Source organism: Geotrypetes seraphini, chromosome 6, assembly GCF_902459505.1.
Source record: "Geotrypetes seraphini chromosome 6, aGeoSer1.1, whole genome shotgun sequence".
NCBI lineage: Eukaryota > Metazoa > Chordata > Amphibia > Gymnophiona > Dermophiidae > Geotrypetes > Geotrypetes seraphini.
In genome coordinates, this window is record NC_047089.1 from 228,596,619 (window position 1) to 228,612,591 (window position 15,973).

A 15,973-nucleotide genomic window follows, 5' to 3' on the forward strand; every position below is an offset into this window, starting at 1 on the left:
GAGGAACACCAGGCCAATTGGGTTTTCAGGCTAGCCCTAATGAATATGCATGAAGCAAATTTGCATGCCTATCACTTCCATCATATGCAAATCTCTCTCATGCATATTCATTAGGGCTAGCCTGAAAACCCGATTGGCCTGGTGTTCCTCCAGGACAGGGTTGGGAATCACTGCTCTAGATACCCCTCCCACATGTACTCCCCCTGTATTTAGAAACATGATGGCAGATAAAGGCCAAATGGCCCATCCAGTCTGCCCATCTGCAGTAACCATTACAGTGGTACCTCGGTTTACGAGTGCACCAGTTTGCGAGTGTTTTGCAAGATCTGCTTCCTGTGCTGGGCCTTGAGCATGTGCGCATGCTCAAGGCCTGAGAGTTCATGTCGAATGTGAACTCTCAGCACAGGAAGCAGATCTTCAGGCACCGGCACCACGCACAGGACATGCTGGTGCCGGTGCCGCTGTGGAGGCTACAGCAAAATAAGAAGAGGGTTAGGATGGGTTGGGGGGACCTCAGGTCGCTGCGGGGGGTGCCCGATGGTGGCGGGGGGGTGCGGATCGCGTGAGGAGGGTGCTGGTTCGCGGGGGGGGGGCCTTCGGGGGGAGCAATGCCAGTTCTCGTGGGGGGGGAGCAGTGCTGCTGGCCTCGGGGGGGGGGGGGGAGGAAACCTATCAAAGCGAGTTTCCATTATTTCCTATGGGGAAACTCGCTTTGATAAACGAGTATTTTGGATTACGAGCATGCTCCTGGAACGGATTATGCTCGTAATCCAAGGTACCACTGTATCTCTTTTTCTCTCTGAGAGATCCCACGCTTTCTTGGAATTCAGACACAGCCTCTGTCTCTACCACCTCTTCTGGGAGAACGTTCCTTGAATCTACCACCCTTTTTGCAAAAGATTACTCCAGAATCTATCACCTCTTAACGTCATTCCATGCCCTCTCATTGCAGTTTCCTTTCAAATGAGACTCGACTCATGCGCATTTACACCACATAGGTATTTAAACATCTCTATCATATCTCCTCTCTCCCGCCTTGCCTCCAAAGTACACAGATTGAGATCCTGAAGTCGATCCCCATGAAAAGGTCAGTCAGTGGAGCCACCAGAACTTCCCTAAGCTCCTTCAGCACCCTCGGATGTACACCATCCGGCCCCATCACTTTGTCAACTTTTATTTTAGCCTGCTCCTCACCAACACAACCCTCTTAAATTCGATCAGGGTCTACCACTCCTTATGGAGCACCTATGTAACTTCCATTCTGCTCCTTTCCTGGCCTCTCTTAAACAGAGGATTCTCGCTGTGGGAATTTGATGTCTCAACAATCTTCTGTGAGCAGGAAGAAGCTGCCTGCAGGTTCCAGAACAATGTATTCAGTGCTGGGGGTTCATATGTGAAGTAACTTGTCAAGGGATGAATTGCTACCCCATTAATTAGCTTCAAAACCTCTATACAGGCTATGGAACAAAGCTGCTCTTCAGGGTACAAAGGCAAGAGCAGGAAAATTGGAACAAATGTATATTGTTACGCAGACGGCCTCTGCCACTAGATCAATGGCTGGGAATCAGTTACAACAGTAGATACTCAGGCTGCCGCCAAAAGAAAGCTAAGTATTCAGCGGCATGACAAGCTTAAAGAGAGTTTGTCTGGTTTCAAATTTCTACTCAATTTTGTAACAGAGATGATCAGCTTGGTTCTGCCTGTTACAAACCCCCCCTGAGCTCAATTACTGAACACAGCAATATTTGGTCATAAAACCTTAAAGCATTCCTCTAAAGAAGGCCTGTGATTTCCAACTTATTATCCCAGGCTTGAGCAGCCATGAACTGATAAAAGTGTTTCTTTGAACTTCTTGAGTTATTAGTTCATTACATCCTTTATGTTTGGTCTGTAGACCTGAATTCTTTGCCATGGCCTCATATTTATTACGTTGACACCACAGCTGTGGTTGCTGCATTCAGCTAAGAAATTATTTCTTAATGTTCCATCCTCTCATCGGGCTCATTTAGATTAGAGAATGACATGGGGACAAATTTTCACCAACCCCGCAGGAACTAATTTTCCCGTTCCGTCCCTGCAAATTCTTTTCCTGTCCCTGCCCCATTCCTGCAAGCTCTGTCCTCATCTGCACAAGCCTCAAACACTTTAAAATGATAAGTAGCAACATTCTAGAGCTCAGATTGTGATGTCATAATGCCTCATTCCACCAATGCCTAAGCTCCGTCCTTATCTGCGCAAGTCTCAAACACTTTAAAATGATAAGTAGCAACATTCTAGAGCTCAGATAGTGATGTCATAATGCCTCATTCCACCAATGCCTAAGCTCCATCCTCATCTGCACAAGCCTCAAACACTTTAAAATCATAAGTGGCAACATTTTAGAGCTCAGATTGTGATGTCATAATGCCTCATTCCACCAATGCCTAAGCTCCGTCCTCATCTGCACAAGCTTCGAACACTAAAATCATAAGTGTTCAAGGTTTGTGCAGTTAAGGCAGAGCTTACAGGAATGGGGCAGGGACAAGGACAGTGACAAAACTCATGGGGACGGGATGGGGAAATTGAGTTCCTGTGAAGACAGGGACATATTTGTCCCTGTTTCATTCTCTAATTTAGATGAGATCAGGTTGTTTTTCTTTGTTTTGTTTCTTTTACTGCTGGCTCTGTCTTATGGGATTCTATACCTAACTCTGTCTTATGGGATTCTATACCTAACTCTGTCTGAACCCAAGTAAACCAGAAATTCTTTGGGTTCCTAACACAAGTGGACAAATACATGACTTCAAAATAAAGTTACTTAAGTCAACTTTATTCCAACAGTACTACGGATCTGTAAATTACTGATTTGAAGATTAGGGTTATGGTCAAAAATGGTGAAGTATTTCTATTTTGTATGTGATTTGTAATTCATTTTATTGTGATGTTACTATTTGCAAATTTACGCAATTTTATTGTAATAGCTTTATTCGTACTTTTGTTAACTGCTTAATATATCCGTCATGGTGGTATATCAAGGATAATAAACCCAATCTAATCCTTACCGCTATGTGGTCAAGACTAACTGAACAGCAAGAAGGCGTGAATGTCCAAAGAGCTTTGAAAGAACCACTCCTGAGATCAGTCTCACTTACAGTTTACAAATAAATATTCCCAACACAAGGTCCTTTTGCCTTTTCACCCTATTGTTATAGACCTTAACTCACTCCAGAACACTCTGTAAATGTATCATTTAATACCAAAATAAAAGAGGCCAAAGGCTTTGAGATGCTACATCTTTCTTCCTGTAAACCGTGCCGAGCTCCGCATTCGTGGAGATGGTGTGGTATATAAACCCAAGGTTTAGTTTAGTTTAGTTTACATTTTCAATTCCTCTTCTAGATTTTACAATGAGCTCTGTTCTATTTTTGAAATATTAATATATTTTAACATTGCTGTAGAGATAATTTAGTCAATATTATAAATATAAGTCATTAGGTCAGAAATTAAAAAGACAAGAATATATTTCTTAAGGTATTCTAACATTTGTATTGCTTGAATAAGTTAACTATAGGAAAACAATCCGATCCATAAAAAGAGAAGTGGTTTGGAGAATCAGCTGTTTACTCTAACAAAGAAGACAGGGCAGTGTTCATCTTGGTCGCCATTTAATATTTTTGACACCTTGAAACTGTCTTTTCAAAGCATGACTGTCCGCCCACTCGGAATTAAAACAGGAGTCATCGCGGTCCTCTTCCAATTTCTGTAGAAAACAAACACCTCCCTTTAAATTTTCAGTGCAAATCATCATTAGAAACATAATGAGCGAGAAGAAAGAAGAAAATTGGATGTTACCTTCCTGCTTGACTATTCCTGCAAATGCATAGTAAAATATTTGAACGTAAGATATGTGTTTTCCCTCCCGGAACATTTAAGATCCTTTTTGGATCTTAAGAAGCTGACCAGTAGCTCTGGATGAGAAATTTATGAAATAGTTGAGGTTTTTTAGACCATTTAAGTCTTTTCTTGAAACTTATTATTGAAAAATTTTCTCTGTCCCTCTCCTATAATGTAGTGATCTGAGGAGGAGATTTGTTCCAAAGATTTATTTATTTCCTTTTCTTTCTCTATATTGGAATTTACTCTGTGTTATTAGAGCGAGTGTTATAACTTGTAATAATTGTTTAAAGTTATAAAAAAAAGAAACGAGCAATAGCAAAGCACTGCAAACCATCATCCATTGCCCTGTCTGGCCTGTAAACAGAGAACAGCCTGGACTTTACAGTGTGTACTGCTTACAGAAAGAGCACTTCATACTGCTATGTCGTGTGCCAGCCATTCATGAACTACCATGTTTCCCTGAAAATAAGACAGTGTCTTATATTCATTTGGGGCCTAAAAATGTTACTAGGTCTTATTTTCAGGTAGGGCTTATTTTGGGGGAAACACGGTAGCAGACATTATAACCAAAGATGTGTGTGGCATATATTTCAATCAGTGTCTGCAGTTTGTCTGAGCGTGAGGGACAGGAGAGAGGTGACTGCTGGAACAGAAAGAGGGGGGGGGGAGAAAGCAAGCATCTGGTACCTTGAGTTCTTCCTGCCTTCTGTAATAATACAGCATCATTTCTTTCTGTTCTTCATTACTGATCACAGGCTCTCGTGCCGGGGCTCCTTGCCCTTTCTAGGACAGTTATGAAAGTAATTCATTAATAACAGCAATTACCTTTATGAACAAATCAAATTGTGCATAGGAAGCCCTGGAGAAACTGTTCCAGTGGCATATAATGTTAATTGAACATGAAGACAGCCAGCACTGTACTGGATAAATAATGAACTGCAGGTGTTAAGGAGCCTTTACTGGTCTTCCAGGCTTTTATCAAGCGACAATATTGTGGAAGAGCAGAGAGTGACAGTGTTAGGCATTTCCCTAGACTTGCGACAAATGCCTGTATCCTGATTGGCTGCCAGGTGGCAGTAGGACGCTTACCGCCGCCTGAAATTGGGACGCACATTTAGAGAATCAGGTCCCTTGTGTCTAGGATTTGCCTGAAGATTCTGAACTTCTGGAAAAATTCATGGCAGTATTTGAGTGCTATGTATAATTGTATGAGGCCACTGCCCACAGAAGTTTCCTGGATTCTATGGATGATATTGTTGAAGGCACACAGAGATCTAACCATTTCCTACGGAAAGCATATCTGTTTGCAAAAAGATGTATTTTGCTACAATGAATAGTTTCTGATCCACCCACCTTTGCTCAGTGGCCTACTTGATACCTTAGTAAATGACTTCGAAGTATGACTGGGTTAGAATATCATGCATGAAAAGGAAAGACGAGAACATACTCTTTCACTAAAGGTTAATGCAAATGTGTTTAGGTGATCTGATAGATCAATAGTGGGATATGCTTTTTACAGGGAAAGTCATCTTCAATCATTCTCGGTTCTTAGTATTTGTTGCATATATTTCAAAGGCTGTTCATATCAAATTGACTTCCCTTGTTGTAAAGGTTGATGACTTAATTTTTTTTTTTTTTTAAATAAATCTTTATTGAGTTTCTAAAACTAACAAAAATGCAATATACGGATGTCAGCATGATTTGCTTGTGTATAAAACTTTTGCCACTGGGCATCTGCAGTGGCACAGAAGCTATATTAAACTGTACACAAAGCCTCTTACACTGTATTACATTGGCTCTAAAGTGATCAGATGCACTATTAGTTCTTTGAGTTTGTGTAGCTGTCAGGTAGAGAATGACACAGGAACAGAAACAGAGCTTGACGTACTGATTCAGGCAGTCTGTTCCAGGCATGTATGGTGCAGCAAGGCAGTTGGCGGTAGAGGAAAAGGGTACAGATTAGAGAATGACACGGGGAAAAAATATATCCCCGTTTCCACAAGCTCAGTCCCCATCCTCGCCCCATTCCCGCAAGCTTGGTCCCTGCTCCGTCCTTACAAACCATCTGATCCCATCCGCACAAGGCTCCAATAGTTATGATTCTATATATGTCTAACACCAGCTCTAGGAGGATACATATTTCAAATGTATATATTCTAATCACAAAATAGAAAATAAAATTATTTTTTTCTACCTTTTGTTGTCTTGTAATTTTATTCTTCAAATCATGTTGGTCTCAGGTGCTGGTCTCTGTTTTCTTTTGCCTTCTCTTAACTCACTTGCCAAGGTCTCCTGACCATTCAACATTTCTTCTTTCTCCATGCTCACAAGCCATCTTCTATCTCTGTTTGTTCTCCATGTTCAGCATCTCCCTTCTCTATGTCTCCTATACATCCCTTTCTGTATTTCCCCTGTGCCCATCTCCCTGCCTTTATCATCTCACCATTCCATGATCCTTTCCCCCTGTGTATAGGGAGTGGGGAAAAAGAGAGACCGATCCAGGGTGCATCTCTCTCACTCCCTCTACTTCCACATCCAACATTTCTCCCTCTCTCATCCGCTGGATCCTATACAGCATTTTTCACCACTGCCTACCAGCCCCATGCCCATTTCTCCTTCTATCACCCCTCTCCAGCACCATGACACATCTCTCCCTCCATTACTATGTCCAACATTCCTCCCCCTTGCATCCCCTCCAATCTGTCCCTCTGTTTCCTCTCCACTACCATATCCAACATTTCTCCCTCTCATCCTTCTGTTCCCCATGTATCTCTACCTCACTTATCTCTCTCTCTCTATGCCCAACAATTTTCCTCTTTCTTCCTTTTCCCACATGCACCATCTCTTTCCCTCTCACTCATGCACTCATGCCCAACAATTCTTCCTCCCTTATGTCCCAAGTTCATGCCCCTTCCTTCCTTCTGTGTCCCAAGTTCATGCCCCCTCCTTGTCTTCCTGCCTTTGTCCCAAATTTGTGCCCTTCCCATGTCCCGTGACCCTTCTCCCCCTCCTTTCTCCCATATTATCTCCTCTCTCCCTTACTTGTTCCCTTTAGGTTGTCTAACTGGGCATGCCCCCCTCTTCTGAAGCCGACCCGGAAGGCTTCCCTCCAATGTCAAAGCTGATGTCAGAGGGAACCTTCCTGGTCAGCCTGGGATCCCAGTTACCTCAACCGTCCTCCTTCCAGTTTGGCTGCTCCTTCTTCCTGCCTTCAGTGGCACTTGTTTGCCGGGACATGCGCAGTTGCTTTTGCATGCTGCACGTGGCTGACTCAGAAGCAATGGTCAGCCACGTGCAGCGTGCAAGAACTGCTGTGTGCGTCCCTACAAACAAGTGCCGCTGATGGCAGGAAGAAGGAGCAGCCAAGCTGGAAGGAGGATGGTTGAGGTAACTGGGATCCCTGGCTGACCAGGAAGGTTTCCCTCCGATGTCAGCTCTGACATCGAAGAGAAGTCTTCCGGGTCGGTTTTGGCAGAGCGGGGCCACCTGTTTATAAATGGAATCCCTGGTGGCGGTGAATGATTTGGGTGTGAGGGTGGGGGGACTGTTCAACCTGCGATAGGGAAGGAGGGTGGCTGCTGGACTTGCGAAGGGGAGGGGCTGCTGCTGCACCCACGATCGCAAGGGGGGCTGCTGACCCGGAGGGGTGGGGAGGCAACTTGTGGGGACAAGGCCATTCACCGCTCCACGGGGTGGTGAATGGCCTTGACCCTGTACCTGCGGCAACCAGTTGATTTTTTTCCCCCATTCTGGCGGGTTACCCTCAGCTACCTGTGGGTAACAATCACTGTGTAATTCTCTAGTATAGATAAGAGACGCTTACTCGATGAAAGGAGTCCCCATGGAAGAATATAGGGAGAGAAAAGAGACAAGAGGTACTGAGGAGCTGCAAAGTGAATGCATTTGTAAGGCGATAAGAGGAATTTGTACTATATGTGGAAATGGTTAGGGAGCCAATGAAGTGACTTCAGGAGAGGGGTAACGTGAGCACAGCACCCATTGTCAATGGTGGGTGCTCAATATGGTATTAACACAGGTGACTGGATAGAAATAGGCAAGGAAACAGGATATACTGGAAAACTGTCATAGGCTTGTCTCAATCAGTCTGAATGAGATGTTTAAAAAAGCATAGAAAACAAAGCTATAAAGTACACAAAGAAGAAAACATGTACAAAGAAGAAAAAAGCAGCTAGATTCAGACCATATAGACACTTTTGGAGACGGACGCTGGGCTTGGGATAACGACGAAATAAGCAGGGCGTTTCAGAGAGACACAAACACATTCTAGAGATCGTCCATATGAAACTATTTTGTACACACTAAATATACACTTCTCCCTCCGTATTCGCTGTGATAGGGGATTAACAACCGCAAATACAGAAGAACTGTGAATAACTTTTTCATATGTTATTCGCTGCTTTCTATTAAAAACCATCGTGAATATAGTGAAACCGCGAATAACATGGTGGGAGACCTGGCCTGTTTCTGAAGGAGAGGCAAAACATGGTAAAGAAAGTGCTGGGAATTGGCGATTTTCTCTGTAAACGCTTGGAATCGGCGATTTCTCTATGCAAGCTGATGTAATTTGGGGGGAGGAGCCAGTAAGCTAAAAACCGTGAATAATCGAAACCGCGAATATGGAGGAAGAAGTGTAACTTCCTACTCTAGAATTGGTATTGTAGCTAAAAACCCAATATAATAGAGACCTAATTTGTTATACTGGTGTTCAAGTATTTGCAAAATGACTTTGTGGAGAATAAGGAGAGACACTGAATACTTACTTGTTGTATCTTGACAATTATTTTGGTCTTCTCATTTTTGCCCACATAGTTTGAAAGTTTTTCTGTCCTCTTCAGCTCTTTTCCTGCCCACCACAATTGTGCATCTGCTTTTTCAATGATCTGAAGTGAAGCCTATGAAGAAATATTTTTTTTTTTTTGAAAATTATATTTTATTGCTTTTTACGAAAAAGTACAAACACTCAAATATACAAGGTGTACAACAGAATAAATTGGTTACCAAAACACAGCCCAACGTCACCGTATACCGGAGTGTCCCCCCCCCACCCCCACTCCCAACCCACAGGCTAAACTAAAATGAAGAAACAAAGTCCATTCCAGTGCAGTCCCTACATAAATTCTCATACATTCAATAAGTGACTACGAGCTCTAGGAGTTAAAGTGTCCCAAAATGGTGTCCAGAAAAGACAAAATAAACGGCCCTGAACAGAATCCAATGAGGAAAAACATAGCCTCTCCATAGAGGCTTGGTGTATCATCAAAGTACGCCAACGGGAAAGCGTCGGAGACTCAGAGGAGATCCAGCAGAGCAAAATTGCTTTCTTCCCCAACAACACCAATCTAGCAAGAAAGCTTCGAAACCCCTTCGGTGCAGACAGGGGAATATGATCCAATGTAAACAACATCACCAGATCCAGTGCAAATTTGTAATTCCACATGGTTTGAATATGAGCACAAAGCTGCTGCCAAAAAGTAGTGATCCGAGTGCAAGACCAAAACTGATGACCCAGAGTAGATGGAGAGTGAAAGCTGAAGAAATATTTTTAACTAGAACAGCATCAACAAGCTTACCTAGCCAAATGACAAAAAGAAAACATCCCTTATACAATACTGCCACGTCACTTTTTTTTTTTTTTTTGGGGGGGGGGGAAACGTACGGTGAAAGAAGGGAAGAGGGGGTTTTCCTTTGCTTAAATCCAGATCCCTATGGAAGGTGTGGAGTCCCCAGAACTGAAACATCTCTCAGTTCCATTCTACTCTCTCTTCCGCCCACCTGGCCCACCACTTGTCCAAAAATGGGGACACCATGACATTTTCAAATCACATGGAAAAATTTGGTCTTACCTGCTAAGTCTTTTCTTGAGTCCAATGAGATCCACCCAAAATAAATAGGTTATGCCCCTCAACCAGCCCATGGAGACAGATACCTAGGAGAAGTGGCTAGTAAGTTGGGGAAATACGCCCAGGCGCCGTATTGGTGGGGACGCTGGCACCCCTCCTCCTCTCTACCCCCCTCCCCCACCAAGCACATGCCTTCACTTCTTCCCAAATGTAACCAGCTCTTCACTGGTGTGAGCAGGAATTCCAACCTGGCTGCTTAACATCAGTGTCGGCTCTCCCTCTGAAGTCACTTCTGAGTCCTGTACCTAGGAAGTGATGTCACAGGGAGAGCTGATGCCGACATGGGCAGCAAGTTGGTGATGCTGCTCGTGCTGGGGAAGGTGAAGAGGTATGAAGGAAGGGAAGGGGCGCCTGCAGGAGGGGGGCAGAGAAGAGAGTGGGGGAGGGTGCTACCACCCTGGTGCTCTTACTCTCACTACGCCACTGCCTAGGAGCTGTTCTATGAGACTCTATGTAGCAACAGCTCACCAGTATTCCTGTAACAAAGCAAATGCTGACACTAAAACCCTCTTCCCAAACACAGCTACAGAAGGAAGGAATTCAGAGTCCTAATACTGTGAACTCTTGCACATGAGAGAATCCTTAGGATGTTCCAGTGCCTTACCATTCCTAAAACTGTATAGAACAATTGCAGATAAATAGAAAATCCAGCCATGAGTGACAATATGGGCCTCTGGACTGGTTGGACTCAAGGAAAGAAAATTAGCAAGTAAGACAAAAAATTCCTTCCTTATTGTCTCACCAGTCCATTCAGAGTACATGGGATATAGCAAAGCAATCTTTACACTGGGTGGAATAAAGACATCCCTGCCATTAGTACCCCAGCACCAAGAACATCTGGTCTGGCATGCATATCCGACCTATAATTGGAAAATGAATGCAAGGAAGACCTGGTGGTGGTTCTACAAATCTCAACAGGAGAAATTGATTGCAATTCTGCCAAAGCTACCACACCACATACCATGAACATCTGTGCCAGTCCAGAGCCATTAGGATCATGAACCTCAGGTGAGATACCACTTTTTGCAAGCCCAGAAGAGGCTACAAAGGAAAGACATAAACACATCTGACACAGCCACATTCCTATATAAGAGCATCTAGATCTGCTGCACATTGTTTTTCTGTTGAATGAAAAAACAGGGAATTTTAGCATTCCAACTTGACCCCATCAAGTTCGTTGCCAGAATCTCCCACTGGCTCATAATCAAAGGAAAGACCTCTTTTGACAGCTCCCATTCCTCTGGGTCCAGCTCCTGATTGCTAAAAAAAATCCTTCTGAACAGTTTCAGACACTGGAGGAAACCAAAGAATTGACCCCTTGAGTCCACAGAAAAGTAGAAATCCAAACCAAAACAAATTGCGGAGTCTGATGTTCCTGATGTTAGCTTTGTTGATATAAGAAGAAAGTTGTTCACAATCTTAAAGGAAATGAAGTACATCCACAACTTTAGTTAATGAAGAGGACCCAACACGGTCCGTATTTTGACCAAAAAGGTCTTCCTCATGGGTCCTATGGATATGAATGCATGTGTGATTGTAATAGAAGCTACAGAAGCTGCAATTGAGGCTCCCCTCCAAACTAAACTGGATGCCGTATCGCAGAGTCAAACTCACCAGAGGCTATCAAATGCTCTTTCCAGTCACCATACCTCTCTAACCGTGGTCTTTTTGCTTTGGAGGGAGGCTCTGAAACCCCAGGTTGCTCCATGGCCCCTGGAACTGATGCCTTATGACAGGGGTGTCAAACTCAAATCACATAAGGGGCCGAAATCTAAAACGCAGGCTAAGTCGTGGGCCTGATTTTTTATTAAGATACTTGCCCCTTCCTTTGCTGATGCGCAGTGTGGGTCCCAGCGCCATTGGCAGCTCTGATGCTCACAGGACTTCTGTGAGCATCAGGTCAATCGCCGGCACCAAAACTCACGCTGCGCGCCAGCAAAGTAGGGGGTTAGTCTTAGTAGAAGTATAGGGATGCAACCTCTCCAACCCCACGGCGGCTACAAAATAAATAAAAAAGACTTTTCCTCTCTTTTAGGTCCTAGTTCACGTTTGCTGTCTAACATCAGCTCTAGCAGGATACATATTTCAAATCTGACATATTGTAATCACAAAATAGAAAATAAAATTATTTTTCCTACCTTTTGCTGTCTGGTCATTTTGCTTTTGGTCCCAATTTCTCTTTCTGATTTTGTTTATCTTCTAATTCTCTTTCCAGTGTCTGCTGTCCATTTATTTCTCCTCTCTTGCTCCAGTCCCTGTCTCCAACATATTAATTTTTCCTTTCAACTTTTCTCCTTTTTTCTTTTCTGCCTCTGTCCACTCAAATCTTGCCTTCTTTCTCATCCTTCTCCTTTTTAAATTTTCAACTACCTATCAATTTTCCATCTTCTCTTATTCTGTAACTCTCCCATTTCCCATCTCACTCCTTTCCCAGCCTCCTATTTCCTTCTATCTCTCCTCCTCTCGGTCCAACATTTTGCTCTGTATCTTTTCTGTTGTTCTTCTTCCCTCCCCCATTGATGCTGAACAATGAGATGGAAGAAAAAAAAAGAAATGCTGCATCTCTCTCTTCCACCCTAGGCCTAACATTTCTCCATCCCCTTCCATCTCCAGATGCAACTTCTCTCCCTTTCTCTTCCCAACTGCCCCCATCCCATCTCTCCCCCTGTCTGCCTGCCTCCCTCCCCCCAGGTCCATCATTTCTCCCTTTCTCTTCCCAACAGTTCTCCCTTCAAGTATCTTTTTCCCTCTTTCTCCACACTACCCCAGGTACAACCTCTCTCCCTTCATCTCACTCTCTTCACAACTTGTCATGCCTTTCCCTCCAGTGCCGGTCCAATGTTGTAGCCAGGCCGGGGAATCTGCTGGCCTCGGCAATTCAGGAGTGCTGTGCGTGGCTCCTCCTCCTGCTTTTTACCTGCCTTGGTCTGTCTCCAATGACGCGCAACTTCCTGTTTCTGCCCAGGTGGACTGCGGTGGACAGGAGATGGAGCCACGAACAGCACTGCCGAGTCACTACCAAGGCTGGCGGACTTTCTGGCGTCAGACCAGTGTGGAAGGGAGGACATGCTGGGCTCAGAAGGGGAAGATCGGGAACGTTGCCGCGGGCCACATAAAAAGGCCAGGCGGGCCGGATTTGCCCTGCGGGCCTTGTGTTTGACACATGTGCCTTATGGAGTAAGAAGATAAAACTCAGGAGAAAAGCTCTCAGTATGCTCCTGAGAAAGAGATGCTCATGCGGCCTTGCTCATTAAATGATTTAAATCTTGCCCCTGAGCTGAAAGGACCTCCTTTGACAGCTGGAGCAGAAAAAAGGCAGTTCACTGCAAAGCCATATTGAAATGACTGCCTCTTCTGTGTCTTTTCTTAGCTTCCCTGAGGCATCATCTCCACCTCCCAAAGACACCTACTTTTCCAGTCTGGTTCTACTCATCTCCGAGATGATATACTGGACTGTGGAGGCTGTCTCAGTATTCCCCCATGGCAGAAGGCATGCTGCCCAGAGAAGCTGTTGTGTCAGCCTCTACCAAGCATACAGTGCTTTGCCATTTCTGAAGGTGTTCCCATCTGTTGCTCCCAGTGTTCTCTGAAGCACACTAGGCCGACATCTTCTCCTGCAATCACTCTGGAGAGATCCGAGATCCACAGCCTGGCCCTATGGCCTCTCTTTTGTTATCACTATCGGCGCACTCAAAGCAGAAGAAAAAGCAGGGAAAGTGTTCCACAACCTTCTGTCATAGCACATGTAAGCTGATGCTGGCGCTGCAAGGGCACGATCATGCCTACAGGAAAGGTAGAAACTGCCTCCAGAACTGGAATAAAAAATGTACTTTATTTCACAATATGTGATCAAGACGTATGGGTCATATGTCTTGATCATACATTGTGAAATAAAGTACATTTTTTATCTTAATTCTGGAAGCAGTTTCACCTTTGTGGGTGTCGTCATTTTTCGTTGCATTTTTGGACTCCCTTTCTCTGTCTTCTGTACAGGGAAGGTAGAGATAGTGCTTGGCAGAAATGACCCCCCCCAACCACATGTGGCTAAATGCTTAGAGAACAAAGACAAAACCCCCCACTAGAAAATCAAAAAATGATGAACTACAAAAATGTGGGGGTATTTATTGTATGTAATATAATAATGGAGATGGGGGTGGGGTATAGGGTTATATATATATACCTTTTGTTGTTATTCTTATCAGATATACAAGTGATGTTTTCATGTATAGGTATGGTTTAATTTGTACACTTGTTGAGAGATTAAAAATGAATAAAGAAGAGGAAAAAAAAAAAATCATAACATATTATTTATCAGCTAGTTTTTTTAGCCTGCTACATTAATGAGTGATAGAATAGATATGCAGACAGGCATTTCTTTCTTTCTTTCTCCCTGAGGAAGGGCACGTCAACCTTACTGATGCCTGTCTGGAATAGGGAGAGATCCTGCGGGACCTGGATGGCTCTACAACCACCAAAAGCTCACCTGGGTGACCAGCTTTCTAACTGGGCCCAGGTGCTACCTCGCAAGACCATTCTTCAGCTGCATGGAATGCCCGTCACCATCTGCTGAAACCAGAGAATACCGGTGAGCTATAGCCACATGGAATCTCTTATAGGGTACAGCTCAACTCTCTTTGGTCTCTGCAAACATCTGCTGGGTGAAGAGCAAAATACATATGCTTTAAACTAGTCTGCAGAGACAAAGAATGTAAGATTAACACAGACTGTCCACAAATTTTGAATGTGACGGCAGTGCCAGCATTTAGGAGCAAACAATGTGCAGAGTAAGAGGCGCTGAATCAGAGAAATAGCAAAAACAAGACGACCCAAATTTACACAGGATAAGAAGAACAGATCCAAACAAACAAAACTGTGGAAACGCAATGTCCTTGGTCCTTCGGTAGTAATTTTTTCAAAATATTCTTGATAAAAACAAATGAAAAACACTGTCCACATTTATCATAAAAGGACCCAAAGCGGGCCGCGTTTCAGCTAAACACACCTTCCTCAAGGATCCTAGATGTAATGATACAGTCTTTGACAAATGTGGGAAAAAATGAAAGGCTTGAAAATCTGATTTTTGAAGCCAACATGCAGTGCTGAGAACAGTACCGAGGCAAAGACTGTATCATTACATCTCGGATCCCTGAGGAAGGCGTGTTTAACCGAAACACGGCCCATGTTGGGTCCTTTTATGATAAATGTGGACAGTGTTTTTCATTTGTTTTTATCAAGAATATTTTGTTTTTTTGTTTTTTAATAATTCTTTATTCGTTTTCAAATTGAACAGCAAGTGCACAGAAGAATATATTATTAAAATTGTTGCACAATAGCACATTAATATCTACCACATAAAATTTAGTGATGCAATGACCCCCCCTACCCCCATCCTTTATAACATTTTAATAGGAATATACACATATTATATAACATATTATGTAAAATTATTCCCAACTCCCTTCCCCCTTTAGTGTGCTAAAAAAGAAAAAGAAAAGGAGAAGAGAAGAATTGATGACTATTCACCACAATATTTTGCCAATGGCCCCCATATTTTTATAAAGTTAGTATATGTCCCTCTTTGTATTGCTATTGCTCGTTCCATTTTAAATATATGGCATAAAGAATTCCACCAACTGCATATAATACAACAAGATACAAGTTGCATAAGGAAGGGGAGGGGATGGGTTTATAATTGAGAAATAGTTGGTATACTTGTTAAATATTATATACTGCTTCAAGATTATAGTAAAAGATTATATAATGATACGTTATATATATATAGTAATATATGAAGGAATATCAAGTGTGTATGTAATGAAATTGTATAAATTTAAGTGATACACTTATTATGTGAAAAATGAATAAAAAAACTTAAAAAAAAAAAGAATTCCACCAACATGTGTAACTAAGGTTACTGTGATTTTTCCAATTGTTGGTTATATGTTGGATGGCAACCCCTGTCATAACTAATAAAAGCTTGTTGTTCTCTGAAGAATATTTTGAATAAATTACTACCGCAGGTCCGAGGACATTGCTGAATCAAGAAACATAGCTGTTTAGAAAGAAAAGCAAAGTCTACTTCTCTGGAAGCTTTATCTGTCTCCTTCCCATGAAAAAAAAAAAACAGGTCAGCTATAATGCATTCAAACTAAAATATCAGAAAATCCCATGTACTA

At 43.0% G+C, this 15,973-nt stretch overlaps 1 protein-coding gene across 1 annotated transcript in view; it reads right to left on the reverse strand.

Annotated features, from left to right (window-relative positions):
- Nucleotides 1-2,896: 2,896 nt before the first annotated feature.
- Nucleotides 2,897-15,973, reverse strand: part of CFAP298 (cilia and flagella associated protein 298) — a 33,947-nt gene continuing 20,870 nt past the window's right edge. Inside the window, exons 6-8 of the mRNA XM_033947943.1 lie at nt 8,658-8,789; nt 4,564-4,659; nt 2,897-3,739 (exon numbers count right to left, since the gene is read on the reverse strand). Of these exons, the coding sequence (XP_033803834.1) occupies nt 3,629-3,739; nt 4,564-4,659; nt 8,658-8,789 (339 nt within the window). The 3' untranslated portion in view covers nt 2,897-3,628. The remainder of the gene's footprint in view (nt 3,740-4,563; nt 4,660-8,657; nt 8,790-15,973) is intronic.